The sequence below is a fragment of the Hypanus sabinus genome, chromosome 14, assembly GCF_030144855.1.
Source record: "Hypanus sabinus isolate sHypSab1 chromosome 14, sHypSab1.hap1, whole genome shotgun sequence".
NCBI lineage: Eukaryota > Metazoa > Chordata > Chondrichthyes > Myliobatiformes > Dasyatidae > Hypanus > Hypanus sabinus.
In genome coordinates, this window is record NC_082719.1 from 15,584,533 (window position 1) to 15,608,397 (window position 23,865).

Consider the following 23,865-nt stretch of genomic DNA (forward strand, 5'->3'; position numbering starts at 1 on the left):
CTCTTGTTAAGATGTTATGCTGTAAGCTATTTTCAAATGACAGGAGAATACAGTGACAGATTAATTTTTTGACTGGTGTGTCTTTTAAAAAGTGAGCTATTAACTAATTCTGGCTGGGACAAGCTTTAATATTACTGAATGTTTGTGCTATTGTCTATTGTCTTTCCCAATCTGGTCATCAAGTTTCAGAAGTGTTGCACTAAATAATTCTACCAAAAACATTAAGTTTCCAATTACTTTTTCTTTATGACTTTTTACTTCTTTTTCCATTTTCTGAAGGTTCTGACTAACTTTGGAGCATCATTGCAAGCCTACCAATAACTCTCACATGCTTGGTTATGCACCGATTTTTCAATTAAGTTTCGGAAGGGTACATCTCTCTGGTACAATATCACAGACAAGTCTTCATTTAAAAATGTATAGTACTTGCTTTGTAGTAGGAAGAACTCAAAAAGAACTCAAATAAGGTTTCCCTTCCGTAGCACAGAATCCTTTCCCCAGCTTGACTAGTGCATTTTAACTAGTGCCCAACTGAGATCAACTAGCTCACATTGAACCTTGAACTTTATTGGACCTACTTGGCACAAGCACTTCATTGTACCTTTATGTATCTAAAAGAATATTTAAGATCAATTTATATTGAACTTGTTATTTTGATACTTTATATTCATTCTTTAATACTCGGTGCTCTGGACAGTTTCACACCTTCAGTAGCATAGTACTGTTCTGGGCAAGTTACCATGGCCCTTGTAGAGTCATTAAAATGTGATGTTACTTATGGCATCTTTTTACATGTGTTTTTTTTTAACTGACAATGTATGAGAGAAATTTATACCCACATGGAGCTTGTTCTTATGTTGGATCACAATGAAGATGTGATTCTGGGAACTTTCTAACATTTCTGAAACCCACTCACTACTTACTGTACAGGCAGTCCCCGAGTTATGAACGTCCGACTTATGGACAATTCGTACTTATGAATGGCCTTCCATGAAGCCTATTATATTGAAAATCTGAGTTACTGTAAATACAGTACAGTACAATGGTTCGTAGTAACAAACGTACACACTACGTTGTGACGCTCATGAAAATATTGCACGGCTTCAGCAGTTCGTCACCTTGTGGAAAGCTGTCCCGCCATTTTAAGTCGGATCACGTTGCCGTTCACACAGTGCTGAGTGCGTGACTTTGTACATATTTGGCTTAATTTTTTCTCGTAATTACCCTTGTAACCATGTCTTCAAAGCGTAAATCCGATGCAAGTGTTGGTGATTCATCAAAGAAAAGGAAAACGATCATGAATGAAAAAAAAGTAGAAATAATAAACTGATCGGAAAGAGGTGAGGTGTCATTGGCAATTGGAAAAGCATTAGGCTACAGTCGGTCAACTATCGGAACAATTTTAAAGGATAAAGTGAGGATAATGGAGCATGTGAAAGGCCCTAACCCGATGAAAGCTACAATTATTCCGGTGGTTTGACTATTGAAATGGAAAGGCTATTGTTAATTTGGTTAGACGATCAAAATCAGTGTAATATTCCTATTAGCCTTACTTTACTGCAAGAAAAGGCTTGAAGCCTTTTCCATGATTTAAAAGCTGCACGTACAGCAAGTGAAGGTGCTTGTGATGAAGAATTTGTTGTGAGTAGGGGGTTGGTTCAATCGTTTCAAAATTAGGGCAAATTTACATAATATTAAAGTGCAAGGTGAAGCAGCGAGTGCCGATTTAAGTGCTGCGAGTGATTTTCCTGAAATGTTTAAAATTATTGAGGAGGGAGGTTATTTGCCAGACCAAATATTTAAAGTAGATGAGACTGGCTTATTTTGGAAAAAAATGCCTGAAAGGACCTACATTTTGAAAGGCATAAAGCATCGAAGGATAGGCTAATGTTATTGCTTGGGGGTAACGCATCTGGAGATTTCAAGCTCAAGCCTTTGCTTGTGTATCGCTCCCTAAATCTGAGGGCACTGCACCATATCATTAAGGCATCTCTTCCCATTATTTGGAAGGCAAATTCAAAGACATGGGTTACAATTGCCGTCTTTGAAGATTGGTTCTTGAACCATTTTGTTCCTGCTGTTGAACGTTATTGCTTGGCCAAGAAAATTCCTTTCATGATTCTCCTTGTGCTTGACAATGCACCTGGACATCCAAGCACTTTAGATGACCTTCACCCCAATGTAAAAGTCATATTTTTACCCCCTGATGCACCATCAATAACTCTCGGAGACGGGAGGTGAACGATAGGCTTTTATTAGCTGCAAGAGACCACCACACAACGTCCTGGAGACTGAGGGAGCAGTGCCTCCAATCGCCTTTATACAGGGGTCTGTGGGAGAAGCCACAGGAACAGTCAGCAGAGGGGCATGTCCAGACAGGTATATGTAGTTTACCACATCCCCCAACACCACACCACTACTACAGCCCATGGATCAGGGAGTCATAGCCTACTTGAAGGCCTATTATTTATGGCGGACCTTCTCACAAGCAGTCAGGGCTACCCAAGATGATGTGATGAGCTTAAGGGAGTTCTGGAGGGATTATAACATATATGATGCCATCAACAATATTGCTGATTCTTGGGATGAAGTGAAGCAGTCAAATATGAAAGGAGTGTGGTTTAAATTGTGTCCCCAGTTTGCGCATGCTTCTCAGAGATTTACAGCTGACAACATCGCCGAAGCCAGGCAAGCTGTGGGTGATATTGGTAATGAACTGCAGTTAGACATCAGTGAAAATGATGTTGTAGAGTTGCTCGACTACCATGCTGAAGAACCTTATGGAACTAGAGCAGCAGATGAGAGCGTTTGAGAAAAAAAGAAGACTGTGACCTAGGGACACTGGAACCGAAAAAATTTGGGACGAAAAAGTTAGCTGAAGCCTTTCATCTCATTGAAGCAGGGATGGCAAAGTTAGAGGAGCAAGTTCCTAATACAGAGAGGTTCGCCAAAGTTCACCGTGCAGTTACCGAAAACCTCAGCTGCCACAAAGCCATTTATGACGAAAGAAAGAAAAGCTCTGTACAAGCCTCTCTTGATGCCTACTTCAAGAAATTGACTCCAGTAGTAAACCTGCCCTCTCCAGCAGCAGAATTAAAACCTGACTCTCCAGCACCTGGTCCATCATAATGTTACCTCATGAATGCCCCTTCTGGTATCCAAGACATTGATGCAACCATATGTAGTTACTTCTATTATTACGGTATTATTATTATGTATAGTATTGTATTATTATGTTTAAGATGTTTTAGTGTACGTATTTGGGTCAGCACCCATTTAACCTGTCACAGTACGGTGGATTTTAGGACCCGGGGCAGCTCAGGTCACGTTGCCTGCAGTGTACAGTACAGTATGTACTGTATCTGTTCCATTGACGGAAAACGATCACGGTTGAAAATACTGTAAGGTGGAAATAATGAAGCAATTGGAAAGAGGTCAGATGCATTCGGTCATTGGAAAAGCGTTAGGCTGCAGTCGGTAACCGATCGGAACAATTTAAAAGGATAAAGTGAGAATAACGGAGTATGTGAAAGGCCCTGCCCCGATGAAATTATTACTAAGCATTGTAGTGGTTTAATTATCGAAATACATACTGTACATTGCTTATGTGTTTTATATGCATAGGAAGTTAAAATATATACTATATACTAAGACAAACGTTTGACTAACTGATGCTAAATAATACCGATGTACCTTTTCCGACCTACGTACAAATCCAACTTAAATATGGACTCAGGAACGGAACTTGTACGTAACCTGGGGACTGCCTGTATAGGTATCTAGCAAATAAGGCATCTTTTAAGTTTGGCTGTATCTCAGAAGCATCGACTCAACTCAACTTTGCTGGCAAAATAAACATTTTATAACAAAGATCACACAAAGATCAGCATAGGGCACAAAAGTCAGACCAGTGGATGAATTATAGAATATATAAAATATTAAAGTTATTACCTTAAATTGGAAGTGAAATTCACTTTAAAAATACAATAATCACAATAAAGAATGGGGAAAATATTTTAGTATGGTAACAATTTACAATTGCAAACAGGAATACATTTCTCACCTTCCTCATCTGAAACATCCAGGATCTCATTCATTGTCTCAGGTACATTCAGTTTATGTTTTTCAGTTACAGTCTGTGACAAGCAAAAACAGAAATACAGGAATATGAATACAACTTGCAGGAAGAGCCACAAGACGGCAGAACATTAAGCCAGTAGCCTCTGCATCATTGCTGTTCTTTCAATTTCCTTTTACACTTTATTCATTGCTAAGTGTAGCTGAATACATTGAAATACTATGACATGAATCAGAGAACAAACACTTTTGTCCATTTGTTTGCGAAAAATTGTCATTGTTTTAAATTTGCTTCACAAATTGAATCACCTTTTCTGCAAATAAGGGCCATGGGAGGTTACCTCTCCTTGGCTCTGCTCCTCTGGATACACAAAACCAGTTTGGAACAGATGGAAGTTGGCACCAAATAGCATACTCAGCTGGTCTATGTTCTACCAAGCCATAATCTCATCCATTTTATATTAACTGACCTTTCAGGATTGGTACTTATTTGGAACTGCACAAAAATATAAATTACCTATCAGGGGATCAGGGATAATCCCACACTATCACAACACAGAGTCATTAAGATGCCACAAAAATCTCCTATTGAATATTGAAACTTTTATTTCAATATTATAACCATATAACAATTACGACACAGAAAAAGGCCATCTCGGCCCTTCTAGTCCGTGCCGAACGCTTACTCTCACCTAGTCCCACTGGCCCGCACTCAGCCCATAACCCTCCATTCCTTTCCTGTCCATATACCTATCCAATTTTACTTTAAATGACAGTACCCAACCTGCCTCTACCACTTCTACTGGAAGCTCATTCCACACAGCTACCACTCTCTGAGTAAAGAATTTCCCCCTCGTGTTACCCTTAAACTTTTGCCCCCTAACTCTCAACTCATGTGCTCTAGTTTGAATCTCCCCTACTCTCAATGGAAAAAGCCTAACCACGTCAACTCTATCTATCCCCTCATAATTTTAAATACCTCTATCAAGTCCCCCCTCAACCTTCTACGTTCCAAAGATTTATATTACAAATAAATATATTGTCTTGCCACTCAGACTTCTGAGCTTTGTGTTAGTGACAGGGAACTTATTGGAGACGTTTCTAAGGGGCAGGATTTTTGTACATTTGGAAAGGTACGGAGAAATCCGGATTCTGTTTCTTGAGAAATTTAACCAAGGAGATTGATAAAGACAGAGGGTTAAATGTTCTCAATACGGACTTTAGAAAGACATTTGTTTATGTCCTACATGACAGACAAGTCCAGAAGGGATCTAAGGTGAAGTGGAGAATTAGATTCAAATTGGCTTGCTGATAGGAGGCAGGGGTAGTGGTGAAAGGATGCTTTTCTGATTGGAAGTTACCAAAGATCAGTGATCAGCCCTGATGAAAGGTGTTGGCCCAAAATCTCTCCTGTTTATTCCTCTCCATAGATAATGCCTTCAACATTTTGTGTGGCCTATTTTATTGTCTAATTCCATTATTGTGAAACCACATCCTTAATAATGGACTCTAACATGATACCAACCACTGAAGTCAGACCAACTGGCATTTCCAAGTCTGAATGCTTGAAACTGCAGTGGGCAAAATAGTTCCCAATTGTCTTACTGTTTATTTCTCGCCAACTATCGGTGATAAAATCTCTGCTTTTTAAACACAAACATACACAACTGATGCTATTTAATAACAGTTCACTCTAAACACAGTGTAATGTCTAATGGCCACAGGTCATTCACGCGACTGATACTAGTTAGACAATATTCGATAACAGTTTCCTGCCCCAATTAAGAGGCAGGTTGTCCAAAATAAAAAATAGAATCCCAACTATTTTCTCAATTTGATTTGTTCTTTAAGAGATATCCCAAATAAGCATCTACCCTGATTAATCACTGGCCCTATTAACTGTAATCTACTTTTGTTCTTTCATTGACGTATTTGTGAGAAAGGTTATAGCTCAGTGAGCAGTTGAAGCTAGACACAGCACTAGAGTCCATAGAATGAAGGAAAAGCAGTACCAGCTGCCATTCAACACACTGAAATAGTACAAAGTTCAATGTACAAGGGAAGAGTTTGTATTTCTGAACTCTGCAGAGCTTGTTAGACTAGTCTGACTGTACATATGTTTTATTCAGGTAGATTTGAATAATTTTCAGCATTTTGTACTTGATGTTCCATGGAAACTGATGAAAAGGCATCTTTCATATTCAACGACGATGTTGGCCAGTTAGACCGACTTCAGTGGTTGGGAAGATGGTGGAGTGAATTGCTAAGAATGTTAGGGGTAGTTGGAAGCAGATGACAAAATAGGCCGTAGTCAGCATGGTTTCCTCAAGGGAAACTTCTTGCCTGACAAATCTGTCGGAATTCTTTGAAGAAATAACAAGCAAGATAGACAAAGGAGAATCAGTTGACGTTTTGTACTTGGATTTTCAGAAGGCCTTTTACAAGATGACACACGTGAGGCTGCTTTACAAGTTACGAGCTCATGGTATTACAGAAATGATTCCAACATGGATAAAGCAGTAGTTGATTGGCAGGAAACAAAGAGTGGGAATAAAGCGAGACTTATTTGGTTGTCTGCTGGTGACTAGCGGTGTCCCCTGGGGGTCTGTATGGGAACAGATTAGTTTTACGTTATATGTCAATGATTTGGATGATGGAATCGATGACTTCAATGGGTTTCAATAGGTACATTTAAAGTCAGAGATATGTATACAATATACATCCTGAAATTCTTCATTGCAAAGTTTGCAGAAGATAAAAAGCTAGATGGAGGGCCAGGTAGTTTTGAGAAAATAGAGAGGCTACAGGTGACTTAGACAGATTAGGAGAATGGGCAAAGAAGTGGTAGATGGAATACAGTGTCAAGAAGTGTATGGTAGAAGAAATAAAAGGGTTGACTATTTTCTAAATGTAGAAAAAACACTTAAGATCTGATGTACAAAGGGATTTTGGAGTCCTTGTGAAGGACTCCCTGAAGGTTAATTTGCAGGTTTGTCTGTGGTGAGGAGGGCAAATGCAATGTTAGCATTCATTTCTAAAGAACTAGAATACAAAAGCAAGGATGTATGTTGAGATTGTATAAAGCACTGATGAAGGCTCATTTGGAGTATTGTGAGCAGTTTTGGGCCCCTTATCTTAGAAAGGACGTTCTGAAGCTGGAGATGGTTCAAAACAGGTTGTTGAAAATGATTCCAGGATCAAATGGCTTGTCAAATGACGTACGTTTGATGGCTCTAGACCTGTATTCACTGGAATTCAGAAGAATGAGGCGTGACCTAATTGACACCAATCAAATGGTGAAAGGCCTTGATAGAGTGGATCTGGAGAGGATGTTTCCTATGGTGGTAGAGTCTAAGACCAAAAGACAGAGCATCAGAATAGAGGGGCGTTCTTTTAGAACAGAGATGAGGAGGAATTTCTTTAGCTAGTGAGTGGTGATTCTGTGGAATTCCTTGCCACAAACAGCTGTGGGGACCAATTCATTATGTATGATTGAGGCAGAGGTCGATAAATTCTTGGTTGATTGGGGAATAAAGGGATATGAGGTGCGGAGGGGGAGGCAGGAGGAAAATTGGATCAGCCATGATGAAATGGTAGAGCAGACTCGATGGGCCAAATGGCCTAATTCTGCTCCTATACCTTATGGACTTATGGTCTAATAACTGGTCAATAATTTCCTATATGTTGCCACCCTTCCTTCTTAAAGAGTGGAGTAACATCTGTGAACTTCTAGATCTCTGGAATCATTCCAGATCCTAGTGATCCTTGAAAGATTACTCTGCAATCTCTTCAGCCACCTCTTTCAGAACCCTGGGTTGTTGTCCATCTCGTTATCTACTTTCAGACATTTCAGCTTCTCAAGCACCTTCTCTTTAGTAATACTGACAACACTCATTTCTCTCGCTTGCCACTCCCTGATTTCCGGTGTGCTGCTGGTGCCTCTTAAAGATAGCGGAGTCAAGGGATATGGGGAGAAGGCAGGAACGGGGTATTGATTGTGGATGATCAGCCATGATCTCAGTGAATGGCGGTGCTGGCTCGAAGGGCCAAATGGCTTACTCCTGCACCTATTGTCTAAATAGACACAGTGAAGACTGCTGTCAGGATGACACTTTGGTTTACTAACACCCTGACCTATACAGTATATAAACCTTCTGAATCAGAACTCTGATCTTCTACTTCTGATGCGAGTTGAATCCCACTAGCTATCTCATTAGCAATACAAAATCTCAAAAAAAGAGCTCAGCATTATCTCTTTAAAGAAGTGTTATCTCTAGTTAAAGAGTTTAATACCTAAACTACTTTTAATGGTACAAAACTTCATAAATAGCTAGCAATTAATTATATTGAAAATGCTACAAAATGGTCCATCAAACTTATTCAGAAAATGCAGTGAAATTAAAGATTCTGAAACACTTGTGAGATTACCATTGTCGATGTACTTACAGTTGTGGTGGTAGTGACTTCTTCTGTGACAACCTTCAGGGTGTCAACCACAGAGATATATCCAAGACGCTTGGCAATTGCTAAGGCAGTGTTGCCATTCTGCAAGAAAGACAGTTCTTTACAAGTTTCCCAAAACTTCTGGGTGCTGATGAGCCAGTTTCAAATCCTGTACTTCAATTTTATTACATTAATTTTAATTTCATCTTACTTGATCAAATTTAATCCACCACTTTCAGGATTGTTTGGTTAACTTAAGGATGATTCTTAGTAATAGCTGAATAATGAAGAAATTGTTCTATGCAGTCCTTCTTGTACCAGTAGTTTAATGAAAAATAGATGATGCAAGATATATTTTTTAAACACAGTTTACTCTGATAACAATAACTACAGTGAGAATCAATGATACTCACTGAGGCTCATGCCTTTTACATAAACAGTTAATTCCCAGTATCACTCCCAAATGAAGAGATAGACTTACTGCAGTGGTTGCATTTGCTCTGGCTCCATGTTGAAGAAGGACATTGATGATATGTGTGTGACCCTGCTGTGCTGCCTGGTGCAAAGGTGTATATCCATTCTGAAAATGCAAACAGATTAATTCATGAAAAAAAAACAAATGACATTAATAAGATCACAAGGTATAGGGCAGAATTAGGCATTTACCCTGTTGAGTCTGCTCCATCATTTCATCATGGCTGAACTAGTCAAATTCCTATTACTTTTCATACCCTGACAAATCAAGAATATATCAACCTCCGTATTAAATACATCCAATGATTTGGCCACCACAGCTACCTGTGGCAAGGAATTCCACAGATTCACCACTCTCTGACAATTAGACATGCTGGGAATAAAATGCATGCACATATCACAGCGCGTGATCAACCTCTTCCTCACAGCATAGACAACTATAAGAGTCCAGCATAGTTATAGTTATTAACTGTCTGAATGAAGCCATCTGTACCAGCTTTTAAAATGATCTGGTAAGCTGCCACTTTGTTTTACATCCAGCTATTGTGGTGTTGGTAGATTTGGTAATGGAAGCAGTGCAGAACCTGAGCAGAAGCTCCCAGTCTTAGAAATTGACTAAAAAGTTAGTGTTACATTCACGCTTCCCTCCAAATCATGTATCATCCTGACCTACAGACAGTTTGATGTCCATTCTGGTTCAAATCCCTGAAGTCTCTAACATTAATATCTAAGGAGCATTATTACAATTGCAATCGATGAATAGACCATTTGGGAACAATCAGTGATGAACAATATGACTTAAAAAGATATTTAAGTATGTTTTGCCCAGTATCCATATACTGGAAAAAAAAAGTCAAAATATTCCAGTGCCTCTCCTCCTTTCCTTTCTTCCATAGTCCACAATCCTCTCTTCCTTCTTCACCTCTTCCACCTACTGCTTCCCAACATCTCACTTCCACCCACCTACCTTATCTATTCCTTGGTTTCACCTATTACCTGCTAGCTCGTACTCTTTCTCTTCTCCTACCTTCTTATTCTGGCTTATTCTCCCTAGGTTTCCAGTACTGATGAAGTCTCGGCCTGAAATGTTGACTGTTTATTCTCCTCCAGAGATGCTGCCTGATGTGTTCCTCTAGTGTGTGTTGCTTAAGATTTCTAGTTTCTGCAGAATCACTTGGGTTAAATATTCTGTACTTTTTCATTACCTTGGTTTTGGCATTGACATTGGAACCATTCCGCAGGAGGAAATTAACCATCTTAATGTTTCCATAGTGGCAAGCCACTATCAGTGGAGTATAACCCACCTGAAAGATATTATTAGAGAGTAGAATCAATGATAGGGTTGTAGAAAACTTGAAAGAAAATGTAGTAGCATGTATGTGAAGGATGTAAGAAATAAAGTCAATTCAATTCAAGTGATATGCTGGTATTTAATGGATGCAAGCAGAGTCCTGAATGACAAAAAATGCTTAATGATAATAAATAAAAAAGCATCCTTCTGCCACTTGATTCTGCATGATATCAAATTTTAAAATAAAATATTTTCTCACAAATGTTATCTTGGTTTTGCCAACAATGTTGGAATGATCTAGTTGACAGTGTAAAAAAAGCTTGAGTAAAAATTCTTAGCACATTAACTTCCAATAAAGGTCCATTATAATACTTGTTATATATTTTCACAAGTTTACCATTCATTATCAAAATGAAGATATTAGCTTAAGAGCAATTTAACATTTAAAGCATTATAATGATATTATAAAGAAAATTATATCTACAAAAACACAATGATGCATTACCTTGGTTTGTGCATCAAGACTTGCGCCCCGTTTTACCAGAATTTCCGCAACATTAATTCTGTCCTCCTGAGCTGCAAGGTGCAGTGCTGACAGCCCGCTCTACAGCCATTGGAAAAAAGTGATATTTGAAATGGTTATTAGTAAAGATCTTTCCTGTTGTCAAATAAAACAGAAGAAAATATATTGAGCAGTTCTGGAAAAGGAAGTAGCTTTGACTTGGATGATTGCTCCAATGACAAAAGCTTTGGAGCATCATGATGACGATATTGTATCTGTTAAGGAATCAGAAAGAAATTAATTAAAGCCACGTATAGAACAATGCCTGGAGGTCGGTGACCAGTGACCAAATATCCGTACTCTGTAATCTTTATAAATGACTTTGATGAGAAAGTGGAAGGGTGCAGGTGACATGAGGGTTGGCGGAGCTGGGCTAAGAAGTGGAAGATGGAATTCAAACTGGAAAAGTATGAAGTGATTCATATTGGAAGATCAAATTTGAAGGCAGAATACAGGGTTAATTGCAGGCTTCTTGGCAGCGTGGAGGAGCAGCGGGATCAAAGGGTCCACATTCACAGATAACTCAAAGTTGCCATACTAGATTTTAGTGTTGTTAAGAAGGCATTTCGTGTGTTGCTCTTCATTAGTCTGGGGATTTCAATCCCAGAATGTGTTATTTCATTAGATGCTGAAAAAGCTTTTGATAGAGTTGAATGGATATATTTATTTAATACATTGAGAAATTTTAATTTCAGTCCTAACTTTATATCATGGATTAAATTAATATATCATAAACCTGTTGCTTCTGTTCTTACAAATAACTATAGATCCTCTTTTTTTCAATTATCTCGTGGCACGAGACAAGGCTGTCCCTTAAGTCCTTTATTATTTAATATTGCATTAGAACCTTTAGCTATTGCTATTCGTGAATCTCCTAATATTTTTGGTATTACGCGTAATGAGAAGTTATACAAATTATCACTCTATGCTGATGATTTGCTGTTATATATTTCTGACCCTGATAGTTCTATTCCCGCTATTTTATCCTTGTTGGTTCAATTTGGTACTTTTTCTGGTTATAAACTAAATTTAGATAAGAGTGAATTATTTCCTTTAAATGCACAAACTTTATTGAGTGATAGGATACCAATTAAAGTTGTTACTGATAACTTTACCTATTTAGGTATAAAAATTACCAAGAAATATAAAGATTTATTTAGACTGAATTTTCTACCTATGCTTCATCAAATTCATCAACTTACTACAAGATGGTCTCCTTTGTTTTTATCATTAATTGGTCGGATTAATGCTATTAAAATGATGATTTTACCGAAATTTTTATACTTATTTCAAGCCTTACCAGTTTTTATTTCTAAATCTTTTTTTGATAACATTGATTCAAAAATTTCCTCATTTGTGTGGCAAAATAAAAACCCTAGGTTAAGTAAAAAGCAATTACAAAAATCTAAAAAAGATGGTGGTTTAGCTTTACCTAACTTTAGATTTTATTATTGGGCAAATAATATTCGTAATTTAATGTATTGGAAACTAGATTTGGATTCACCATTGTGCCCACAGTGGGTAAATTTGGAATGTAATGAGGTAAAGGGATATTCTCTATTCTCTGTTCTTGGTTCTTGTCTTCCTGCTGATTTAGTTAAATTTAATAAACAAATATCTAATCCTGTTATTAAACATACATTACGAATTTGGTTTCAATTTCGTAAGTTTTTTACTTTGAAAAATTTTGTTCTTGATAGCCCTATCTTACTTAATTTCTTTTTCAAACCCTCTTGGAGAGATCAAGCTTTTAACATATGGAAAAGGAAAGGTATAAAATGTTTTCGTGATCTCTTTTTTGAAGATACTTTGATGTCATTTGACCAACTTTCCAACAAATTTGAATTACCTAAATCTAATTTTTTCAGATATTTACAAATTAGAAATTTCTTACATAAAGTTTTACCATCTTTTCCTAATTCAACTTTAGTGGACTTTACAGATTTGATTTTTACCTTAAACCCTTGTCAGAAGGGATTAGTAGCTTTTATTTATAATATGATTATGAAGATACAACCAGAAATATCAGTTAGAATTAAACAAGAATGGGAAAAAGAACTTCGATATAATATATCAACAGATAAATGGGAAAAATTTTGCAAATGGTTAATTCTTCTTCTATATGTGCTAAACATGCTTTAATACAATTTAAAATTGTACATAGAGCTCATATGTCTAAAGATAAACTTGCTCGATTCTATTCTCATATTAACCCTCAATGTGTCAGATGTCATTCAGAAGTGGCCTCATTGACCCATATGTTTTGGTCATGTCCCACTTTACATAATTACTGGAAGGACATATTTACTACTATTTCCTCAATTTGGAATATAGATTTACAACCTCATTTTATTACTGCAATTTTTGGCATACCAAATGAAGATGGTAATCAGTTTTCCCCTTCAATCAGACGAATGATTGCTTTTGTAACATTAATGGCCAGAAGGTCTATATTACAAAATTGGAAAGAAGTAAATCCTCCTACCACGTTTCAGTGGCTTTCTCAAACTATTTATCTGAGCCTGGAAAAAATTAAAAACACTATTTTTGACTCATCAATTAAATTTGAAGAAACTTGGAGACCGTTTATTTGACATTTTCATATGAATTAATTTGGCCTTTTCCAGACCTTCTTTCTGCTTATTCATGTTCAGGTATGGAGTTCCGGAGTTTTTTGACACTATCATATACTTGTAAACTATTATTATTGCCCATGTTAGTTTAGTTTAGTGTTTTATTTTTCTTAATATATATTTTTTTCACATATTTTCAAATTTTTTTTTTCTCTTTTAATGGTTATTTTTGTTTTTTCTCATATATAATCACATGGACTTGATTGATTAAGGTATTTTTTTTCTGCTGATGTTTAATAGGATACTGTTATCTTATTATCAACGTGATTTCAAGTCTATTGTATTCATAATTTACTCATTATTATGTTATGTTTTTTTATATGTATATATGAAAATCAATAAAAAAATTGAAAAAGAAAAGAAAGAAAGTCTGGGGATTTAATTTAATCTATATAATCCTTGTTAAACCACACTTGGAATATTGCGTTCAGTTCTGGTGACCTCATTATACGTACGATGTGGAAGCTTCAGAGAAGGTGCAAAGGAGATTTACCAGAATGCTGCTGGACTAGAGACCATATCTTATGAGACATGTTGAGCAGCTAGGTTTTTCTCTTTGGAACGGAGGAGGATGAGAGGAGACATGATAGAGGTGTACAAAATGATAAGAGACATAGAATGAGTGGTTAGCCAGAGACTATTTCCCAGGGCAGAAATGGCTACTATGAGGGGGCATAATTTTAAGATGATTGGAGAAAAAGTATAGGAGCATGTCAGAGGTAATGTTTTTTACACAGGTAGTGGTGAGTGTATGGAATGCCCTGCCAGGGGTGGTAAAAACGTATACATTTGTGGCAATTAAGAAACTCTTAAATAGGCACCTAACTGATAGAAAAATGAAGGACTTGGCAGGTGGGAAGGATTAGATTGATCTTAAAAGGTCAGCACAACGTTGTGGCTGAAGGACCTGTACTATGTTATAATATTGTATGTAATCTGTTCCAAAAATAGCAGTTAATTCTTTAGAGACCACAATATGTGAGAAAATTAGACACTAACATTCTAATGAGGCAGATGATTCTTAAGTTATTGCTTTTGTAGCATAAAGATTCCGTCAGTTGAAAATTGAAAATTGACCAAAACATTCTATCCAAATGACCGGCATGAAGCATGTTATCAAAAGTTGAGAAAGTAAAGCTCTGATATGCATAGAATCAGCACAATATAATTTCTTTGGCCCAACTATGGTGCCCACCAAGCTACTGCTAATTTCCTGCATTCAGCCCTGTACCTCTGAGCATCTTTGTTGTAGGGTTAATGGCTGATCATCAAACATACGAGAATCAGAAAATTAATGATCTAATATAGAAACATAGAAAACCTACAGCACAATACAGGCCCTTCAGCCCACAAGGTTGTGCCGAACATGTCCATACAGAAATTACTAGGCTTACCTATAGCCCTCTATTTTACTAAGCTCCATGTACCTATCTAAAAGCCTCTTAAAAGACCCTATTGTAACCACCTCCACCACCGTTGCCGGCACCCATTCCACGCACTCACCACTCTGAGTAACAAACTTACCCCTGACATCTCCTCTGTACCTGCTCCCCAGCACCTTAAACCTGTGTCCTCTTGTGACAACCATTTCGGCCCTGGGAAAAAGCCTCTGACTATCCACATGATCAATGCCTCTCATCATCTTTTACACTTCTGTCAGGTCACCTCTCATTCTCCGTTGGTCCAAGGAGAAAAGGCCAAGTTCACTCAACCTATTCTCATAAGGCATGCTCCCCAATCCAGGCAACATTCTTGTAAATCTCTGCACCCTTTCTATAGCTTCCGCAGTCTTCCTGTAGTGAGGTGACCTGAACTGAGCACAGTACTCCAAGTTGGGTCTGACCAGGGTCCTATATAACTGCAACATTACCTCTTGGCTCCTAAATTCAGTTCCACGGTTGATGAAGGCCAATACACTGTACGCCTTCTTCAAACTGGGCAGCTGCTTTGAGTGTCCTAAGGACTCAGACCCCAAGATCCCTCTGATCCTCCACACTGCCAAAAGTCTTACGATTAATATTATATTCTGCCATCATATTTGACCTACCAAAATGAACCACCTCACACTTACCTAGGTTGAACTCCATCTGTCACTTCTCAGCCCAATTTTGTATCAATCAATGTCCTGCTGTAACCTCTGACAGCCGTCCACACTATCCACAACATCTCCAACCTTAGTGTCATCAGCAAACTTACTAATCCATCCCTCCACTTCCTCAAACAGGTCATTTATAAAAATCACAAAGAGTAAGAATCCCAGAACAGGGCTGAGGCACACCACTGATGACCATCCTCCATGTAGAATATGACCCATCTACAACCACTCTTTGCCTTCTGTGGGCAAGCCAGTTCTTGATCCACAAACCAATGTCCCCTTGGATCCCATGCTTCCTTACTTTCTCAATAAGCCTTGCATGGGGGTACCTTATCAAATGCCTTGCTGAAATCCATATACACCACATGACTGCTCTTCCTTCATCAATATGTTTAGTCATTTCCTCAAAAAATTCAATCAGGCTCATAATGCACTACCTGCCCCTGACAAAGTCATGCTGACTATTCATAATCATTTTATACCTCTCAAATGTTCATAAATCATGCCTCTCAGGATCTTCTCCATCAACTTACCAACCACTGAGGTAAGACTCACTGGTCTATAATTTCCTGTTCTATCTCTACTCCCTTTCTTGAATAAAGCAACAACATTTGCAACCCTCCAATCCTCCGGAACCTCTCCTGTCCCTATTGATGATGCAAAGATCATTGCCAGAGGCTCAGCAATCTCCTCCCTCACCTCCCACAGTAGCCTGGGGTACATCTCATCCGGGCCCAGCGACTTACCTAACTTGATGTTTTCCAAAAGCTCCAGCACATCCTCTTTCTTAATATCTATATGCTCAAGCTTTTCAATCTGCTGCAAGTCGTCACTGTTATCACCAATAGCAGGCAGCTGGGTGACTTTTGGGTCATTCTTTTGGGGCTGAGGGAAATGTATTAGTTATGATGAAATGGCATAGCAGATATGATGTACCAAATGGCCTAATTCTGTTCCTATATCTTATGGTTTTGTGAAGGTGGAATAATTAAAGAGGAAGTTTGTCATAGATGAGTTTTATATACAATCAAGAAATGAGAGCTCAGAAAGTATATAGCAGCTAATTTGTCATTTGGGCAGAACAGTACTGCATTCTGAGTGATTATGACCAAAACCATCTAGAATTTAGAGTGAGTAATAGTTTACAAGGCAATGGAGATGATGGTTAATTACACAGTGAGAGTGAGGGATAAATGAATTGATTGCATAAATTACAATTGCTGGGGATATGTATGGTAAATAGACAGAGGTCTTATTAGTGTACAAGAGTTTACAGCATTTTACACATATTTTCAATTATTTCATGGTATGAACCTTCATACGTAATATTATCTGCTAAATGTGCACTCACATGTAACATTTTATTTACACCATTTGTTCAATTTTAATTAACATTTGGGTTGTTCTGTTCTCTCAGCCTGACTCCCTGGTTTATTTCAGGTGAAACTCAGTGGATAGTTATATGAGACTGTGACCTATGAAGGTCACAAGTAGATTCATTAGGTCACACAATCTCCATTCTCATTTATGAACCACATTCTCTGAAGGTGCACACTTTGGTTGAAATTGCATTTTGATAAGATGTTAAGTCAACTGGAAAAATTCAAAACCTTTTGGAATCATTTAATCCAGTGCCATGTTGAAAAACCAGTTTTAATTTGCTTTTCAAATACCTGTGTTGAAGAATATCAAATCGCATTGCATTTTTCATATGGGAAGTTCTGGGCAGTTCTTTTGGCTCTGTTTTATTTGTTTAGGTTTCTTGCTTGCAAGGAAAATGATATGAATAACAGTTGTTAAAAGGCAGTCAATTAAATGCCATTAACCCATGTTGGAAGTTGGAGTCTTATAGTGCCAAAAAGGAAGCACAACCCTGAATATCTAGGCTGGAATTAGCTCTTGGGTATCACTTAATAGTCTGCTAGATTAGGCTGGGAAATATAACCTTGGGGAAAATGGGAAGGGTATAATGTTCAATTACTCTATCCACAAGGTCAATTAAGGATTTAGTAGCTCTAAATATTTAACAAATCCTTTCTACTTTTACTTTCCACTTTTCTTGCCATGATCAGTATTGAAGTTGTAATCTGAATTCACTTGCATGTTAACTAAAATTGAAATCTCTAATTTAAAATGTTTAATTCAAATTTTCATAAATTAAATCAAATCATGCAAGTCCAAGTCAGGGTTAGAGACAATTCAATATTATGGTCTGCATGGCTTTGTCAAGGACATGTCATGCCTTACCAGCCTGATTGAATTTGTTGAGGATATAACAAGACACATTGATAAAGGTAGAGCGGTGGATATAGTGTATATTGATTTCAGTAAGGCATTTGATAAGGTTCCCCATGCCAGGCTCCTTCAGAAAGTAATGAAACATGGGATCCAAGGAGACCTTGCTGTGTGGATCCAGAATTGGCTTGCTCACACAAGGCAAAGGGTGATTGTAGATGGTTCATATTCTGCAAGGAGGTTAGTGACCAGTGATGTTCTGCAGGGATTTGTTCTGGGACCTCTCCTCTTTGTGATTTTTATAAATGACCTGGATGAAAAAGTAGAAGGGAGGGTTAGTAAGCTTGTTGATGACACTAAGGTTAGGGGTGTTGTGGATAGTCTGGAGGGTTGTCAGAACTTACAGTGGGACATTGATAGGAGTTCAACCCAGATAAGTGTGAAGTGGTTCATTTTGAAAGGTCCAATTTGAGATATAATTTTAATGGCAAGACATTTATCAGTGTGGAGGATCTGAGAGGACTTGGGGTCAAAGCTGCTGTGCAGGTTGGCAGTGTTGTTAAGAAGGCATATGGTGTGTTGGCATTCATCAACCATGGGACTGGGTTCAAGAGCCATGGGGTAATGTTAAAGCTATATAAGAGCTTAGTTAGTTCCCACTTGGAGTATTGTGTTTAGTTCTGGTCACCTCACTACAGGAAGGATGGTGATATTATAGAGAGGGTGCAGAGGGGACTTACAGGGATGTTGCCTGGATTGGAGAGCATGCCTTACGAAAATAGATTGGGTGATCTTGGCCTCTTCCCCTTGGGGTGATGGAGGATGAGAGGTGAATTGAAAGATATGTGTAAGATGGTGAGAAGCACTGATCGTGTGGATACCCAGAGACTTTTTCCTAGGGCTGAAATGGCTAACACAAGGGGCATGCTTGGAAGTAGGTACCGAGGGGATATCAGGAGTAAGTTTTTCACACAGAGGAAGGTGGGTGCATGGAATGCACTGCCAGCAATGGTGGTGGAGATGGATAAAATAGGGTCTTTTAGGAGACTCTTAGATAGGTACATGGAGCTTAGAAGAATAGAAGGCAGGTGGTAGGGAAATTCTAGGCAGTTTCTGGAGTAGGTTACATGGTCAGCACAACATTATGGGCCAGAGGGCCGGTAATGTGCTGTAGATGTCCATGTTCTATGTTCTAAAATTAAATCCTCTTGACTTCTAGAAAGTTCAGTTAACCAAAAATTCAAGCATTGATTTGTCTTCAGCAACAAATAACCATAAAAATAGATGTCTTTGACACAGTTACTTGTTATTACCTTTGTCGCCACACTGACATGGGCACTTTTATCCAACAGACATGAAACCATTTCAGCGTGTCCTTCTTGTGATGCCAGATGAAGGGGTGTAACCCCCTGTTTTGTTACTGCATTAGTTTCTGCTCCATATTCCAGTAAGGCAGTGGCAATTTCCATTTGGTTCTTTTTGGCAGCAATATGCAGAGGTGTGTAGCCATTCTGAAAAATTAGTAAAAGTTAGACAGAGGCAATTAGCATCTACTGGATTATGCCAAATTTTCAAAACAACTTTGCAAAATGTTAAACTCTGTTGAGGTTAATCTCACCAATTGCTTAACTTTATGATATATTATGGACAAATTTCAACTGCAAAGTTTTTAGTATTTTTCATGCTGAACAATTAGTAGATATCTAATTCATAAAATTTTATTTATTTATATCATGTATACACTTCAGTGAAAGGGTTTGAAGCACATCTACCAAAGCACTAACACTTTCAGTAAATTGTGAACTACAAATTACAATAATATATATCATTAATTAAATATTGTAAGTAGTCCAAAAAGAGAGAAAAATGAGGTCGTGTTCACGGACTCATTGTCCATTCAGAAATTTGATGGCGCAGGGGAAGAAGCTGTTACTGAAATGTTGAGTGTGTGTCTTCAAGTTCCTGTACCTCCTCTGATGGTTGCAATGAGAAGACCATGTCCTAGGTTATGGGAGTCCTTGATGCTAAATGCCACCTTTTTGAGACATCACCTTTTGGAATTGTCTTCGATGCTGTTTAGTGCCCATGATGGAGCTGACTCCATCATGATCTGGTGCAGTGGCCCCTCTATAAAGAACGCTGATGCAGCCAGTTAGAATGCTCTCCATGTTATAGCTGTAGAAATTTGCCAGTGTCATTAGTGAAGTACCAAGTTTCCTTAAATTCCCAATTAAATATAGCCACTGTCGTGCCCTCTTTGTGATTGTATTAATAAGCTGGGCCCAGGATAGATCTTCAGAGATGTTGACACTCAGAAACTTGAAGCTACTCACTCTTTGCACTGCCGATTCCTTGACAAGGACATGTGTGTATTCTTTCGACCTCCCCTTCCTGCAGTCCACAATCAATCCCCCGGTCTTACTGAGTGCAAGGTTGCTGTTGCAACACTTTTCAATCAGCTGATCAATCTTACTCCTGTACACCTCCACGTCACTGTCCGAAATTCTGCCAACAATAGTTGTGTCATCAGCAAATTTACAGACGGCATTTGAGCTGTGCCTAGCCACACGTCATGGGTGTGGAGAGCTGAGAAGTGGACTAAACATGCATTCTTAAGGTGTGCCAATGTTGACACAGTGAGGACGAGATATTACTGCACTGACTGTGACCTGCCAATGAGGAAGTCAAGGATCCAGCTGCAGAGGGAGATATAGAGGCCCAGGATTTGGAGCTCATTGAATAGAACTGAGGATATGATTGCATTGAATGCTGAGCTGTAATCAATAAACAGCAGTCTGATGTAGTGGAAAGCCAGTAAGATTGCATCCGCTATAGACCTATTGTATCAATAGTCACATAGCAGCAGGTCCAGGTCCTTGCTTAGGCAGGAATTGATTCTGGCATGACCAACTTCTTAAAGCACTTCATCACATAGATGTGAGTGCTACTGGGTGATAGTCATTGAGGCAGCTCATCCTGCTCTTCTTTGGCACTGGTATGATTGTTGCCCTTCTGAAGCAGCTAAAACCTCTGACTGCAGCAGTGAGACATTGAAGATGTCTTAGAACACTCCCACAGTTGGTTGGCACAGGTTGTCAGTACCCTATCAGGTACATCATCAGAGCTTGAGCTTCTGATGGTCACCTCTTGAAAGATTTTCTAATGTCAGTCTACAAGACAGAGATCACAGGGTCGCCGAATGCTACAGGGAACCATAGAGGTGTAGATTTATTCTCTCTTTCAAAGTATGAATAAAAGGCATGAGCTCATCAGCACATGAAGCCTCACAATCATTCATGATGTTAAGTTTTAAGGCAAAAACTACAAGGCGTAGGACATAAAGGCTGCAAACCATGCCGAAGCTGATGTGCATTTGATTCCACCTCTAACTTCAATCTGAATTGTTTAATTGCTTTGTTGAATGGAATTGTTCAACTGGAATTACTTCAATGCCTCATCCTGCTGTGAAGAAAGTAGGATGATCAAGAAATGTTATTAATTTAAATACTCCTATTAGATATTAATTTCAGAGGAAAGGTTTGACAGGTAGCTTAATAAGCACTCATTAACTGGATGGTCTGATTGTTGGCATATTAACACTGACTTTAATCTCACTGTCAACACCAAATATTGCTGTCCAGGAAGATCAGACTGTATGTACAACACATGAACATGAGTCTCCACCACCAAAGTTCAGTTCCACTACAAGAAAACATGGAGTACAACTGTTTCCACATTAATTCAAATTTCTTCCTGATTAACGTACTAAACCATTTTTTTTCAAATGGGATTAATCATGCTGAAATTTTTAGAATGTAACCAAAGATACTCTTGAACTTGGACCCAATGAGATATCTTTCAGGACTATCTTTCTGTGATAGAGTGACCAGCCATTGCACCAGACAATACAGCTATTACATTTTAATTCACATAAATTATTAACAAACTTACTATGTTAATGAATGTACAGAGGTAGGGTATGATTGTACAGAATTTGGGCATGATTGCACAGAGTTAGGGTATGATTGTAGAGAATTACAGTACGATTGTACAGAGTTAGGGTATGATTGTACAGAGATGATTGGTATGATTGTACAGAATTAGGGCATAATTGTGTAAAGTAAGGGCATGATTAAAGTGTATTACAAAATGATTGTACAGATTTAGAGTATGACTGTACAGAGATAAGATACAATTGTACGATGATAGGGCACGATTGAACAGAGTTAGGGTATGCTTGTCCAGAGTTAAGGCACGATTGTACAGAATTAGGGAATGATTTTACAAAGTTGAGGCATGATTATACAGAGAGAGGGTAAGATTGTAAAGAGTTAAGGCATGATAAGATTATCGTTGGGATTTTAACATCTAAGGATACACATTAACATCAAAGGACAGACAGGTTGATAACAGTGTTGGGGTAGCTCTGTTAGTAAAAAAGTGAAATCAAATCCTTAGAAAGAGGTGACATAGGATCGGAAGATGTAGAATGCTTGTGGGTAGAGTTAAGAAACTGCAAGGGTAAAGAGACCTTGATGAGAGCTACGATGAGAGCTACTGTGAACAGTAGCTAGAATGTGGGTTACAAATGACAAAGTGATATAGTCAAGGCATGTAAAAAGCGCAATGTTACGATAGTTATGGGGGGATTTCAATATGTAGGTAGATTGGGAATATCAGGTAGCTGCTGAATCCTATGACCATAAGACATTGGACTAGAAATAGGCTATTCAGCCCACTGCTTGCTTCAAGGAGAGAGGGATGCTGAAGTAAGGAAATTATATGCTAGATAGTCTGACCTCAGTTGGGAAGATGTTGTAGTCGATTATTAAGTATGAGATTTTGGGGTACTTGGAGGCACATGATAAAATAGTCCGTAGACAGCGTGGCTTCCCTAATGGAAAAGCTTGCCTGACAAATCTATTGGAATTCTTTTAGGAAATAACAAGCAGGATAGACAAAGGAGAATCACTTAATGTCATGTACTTGGATTTTCAGAAGGCCTTTATCAGGGTCCCACACATGAGGCTCCTGAATAAGATAAGAGCCTGTAGTATTACAGGAAAGATACAGGCATGGATAGAGCACTGACTGATTGGCAGAAGGCAAAGAGTTGGAATAAAGGGAGCCTTTTATGATTGGCTGCTGATGACTAGTGGTGTTTCACAGGGGTCAGTATTGGCACAGCTTCATTTTACGTTGTAGGTCAATGGTTTGGGTGATGGAATTGATGGCTTTGTGATCAAGTTTGCAGATAATATGAAGAAAGGTAGAGGACAGGTAGTGTTGAGGAAGCAGGTAGGCTGTAGAATGACTTAAATAAACATTAGGAGAATGGACAAAGAAATGGCAGATGGATACAGGTAGTGTGTGGTCATACGCTTTGATAGAAAGAATAAAAGTATAGACGATTTTCTAAACAGGGAGAAGATTCAGAAATCTGAGGTGCAAAAGGACTTGGTAGTCCTCATACAGGATTCCCCAAAGGTTAACTTGCATGTTGTGTCAGGGGTGAGGAAGGCAATTGCAATGTTAGCATTCCTTTCAAGAGGGCAAGAATATAAAAACAAGGATGTATGCTGAGAGTTTATAATGCACTAATGAGGCATCACTTGGAGTATTGTGAGTAGTTTTGGGTCCCTTGTAAGAAAGGATGTGCTGGGATCTCATTGAAACCTATCAAATGTTGAATAGCCTTGACAGAGTGGATGTGGAGAGAATGTTTCCTGAAGTGGGAAAATCTAGGACCAGAGGGCACAGCCTCAGAATAGAGGAATGTCCATTTAGAATGGAGACGGAGAGAAATTTCTTTAGCCAGAGGGTGCTAAAACTGTGGAATTTGTTGCCATGTGGTTATGGAGGCCAAGTCATTGAGGGTATTTAAGGCAGAAATTGATAGGATCTTGATAAGTCGGGGTATGAAAGGTTACAGGTAGAAGGCAGATGAATGGGGTTAAGAGGGAAATGGATCAGCCAGGATAAAATGGTGGAGCACACTCAATGGGTTGAATGGCCTAATTCTGCTCCTATGTTTTATGATCTTTTGGTCTTACTT

The 23,865-nt window shown here is 38.4% G+C and overlaps 1 protein-coding gene across 2 annotated transcripts in view; it reads right to left on the reverse strand.

Annotated features, from left to right (window-relative positions):
- ank2b (ankyrin 2b, neuronal) overlaps nt 1-23,865 on the reverse strand; it is an 801,710-nt gene that overhangs the window by 189,103 nt on the left and 588,742 nt on the right. For both annotated transcript variants that reach the window (XM_059988791.1, XM_059988792.1), the window contains 6 exons: nt 19,124-19,321; nt 10,791-10,889; nt 10,200-10,298; nt 9,002-9,100; nt 8,524-8,622; nt 4,064-4,136 (listed from right to left, as the gene is read on the reverse strand). In XM_059988791.1, the coding sequence (XP_059844774.1) occupies nt 4,064-4,136; nt 8,524-8,622; nt 9,002-9,100; nt 10,200-10,298; nt 10,791-10,889; nt 19,124-19,321 (667 nt within the window). The remainder of the gene's footprint in view (nt 1-4,063; nt 4,137-8,523; nt 8,623-9,001; nt 9,101-10,199; nt 10,299-10,790; nt 10,890-19,123; nt 19,322-23,865) is intronic.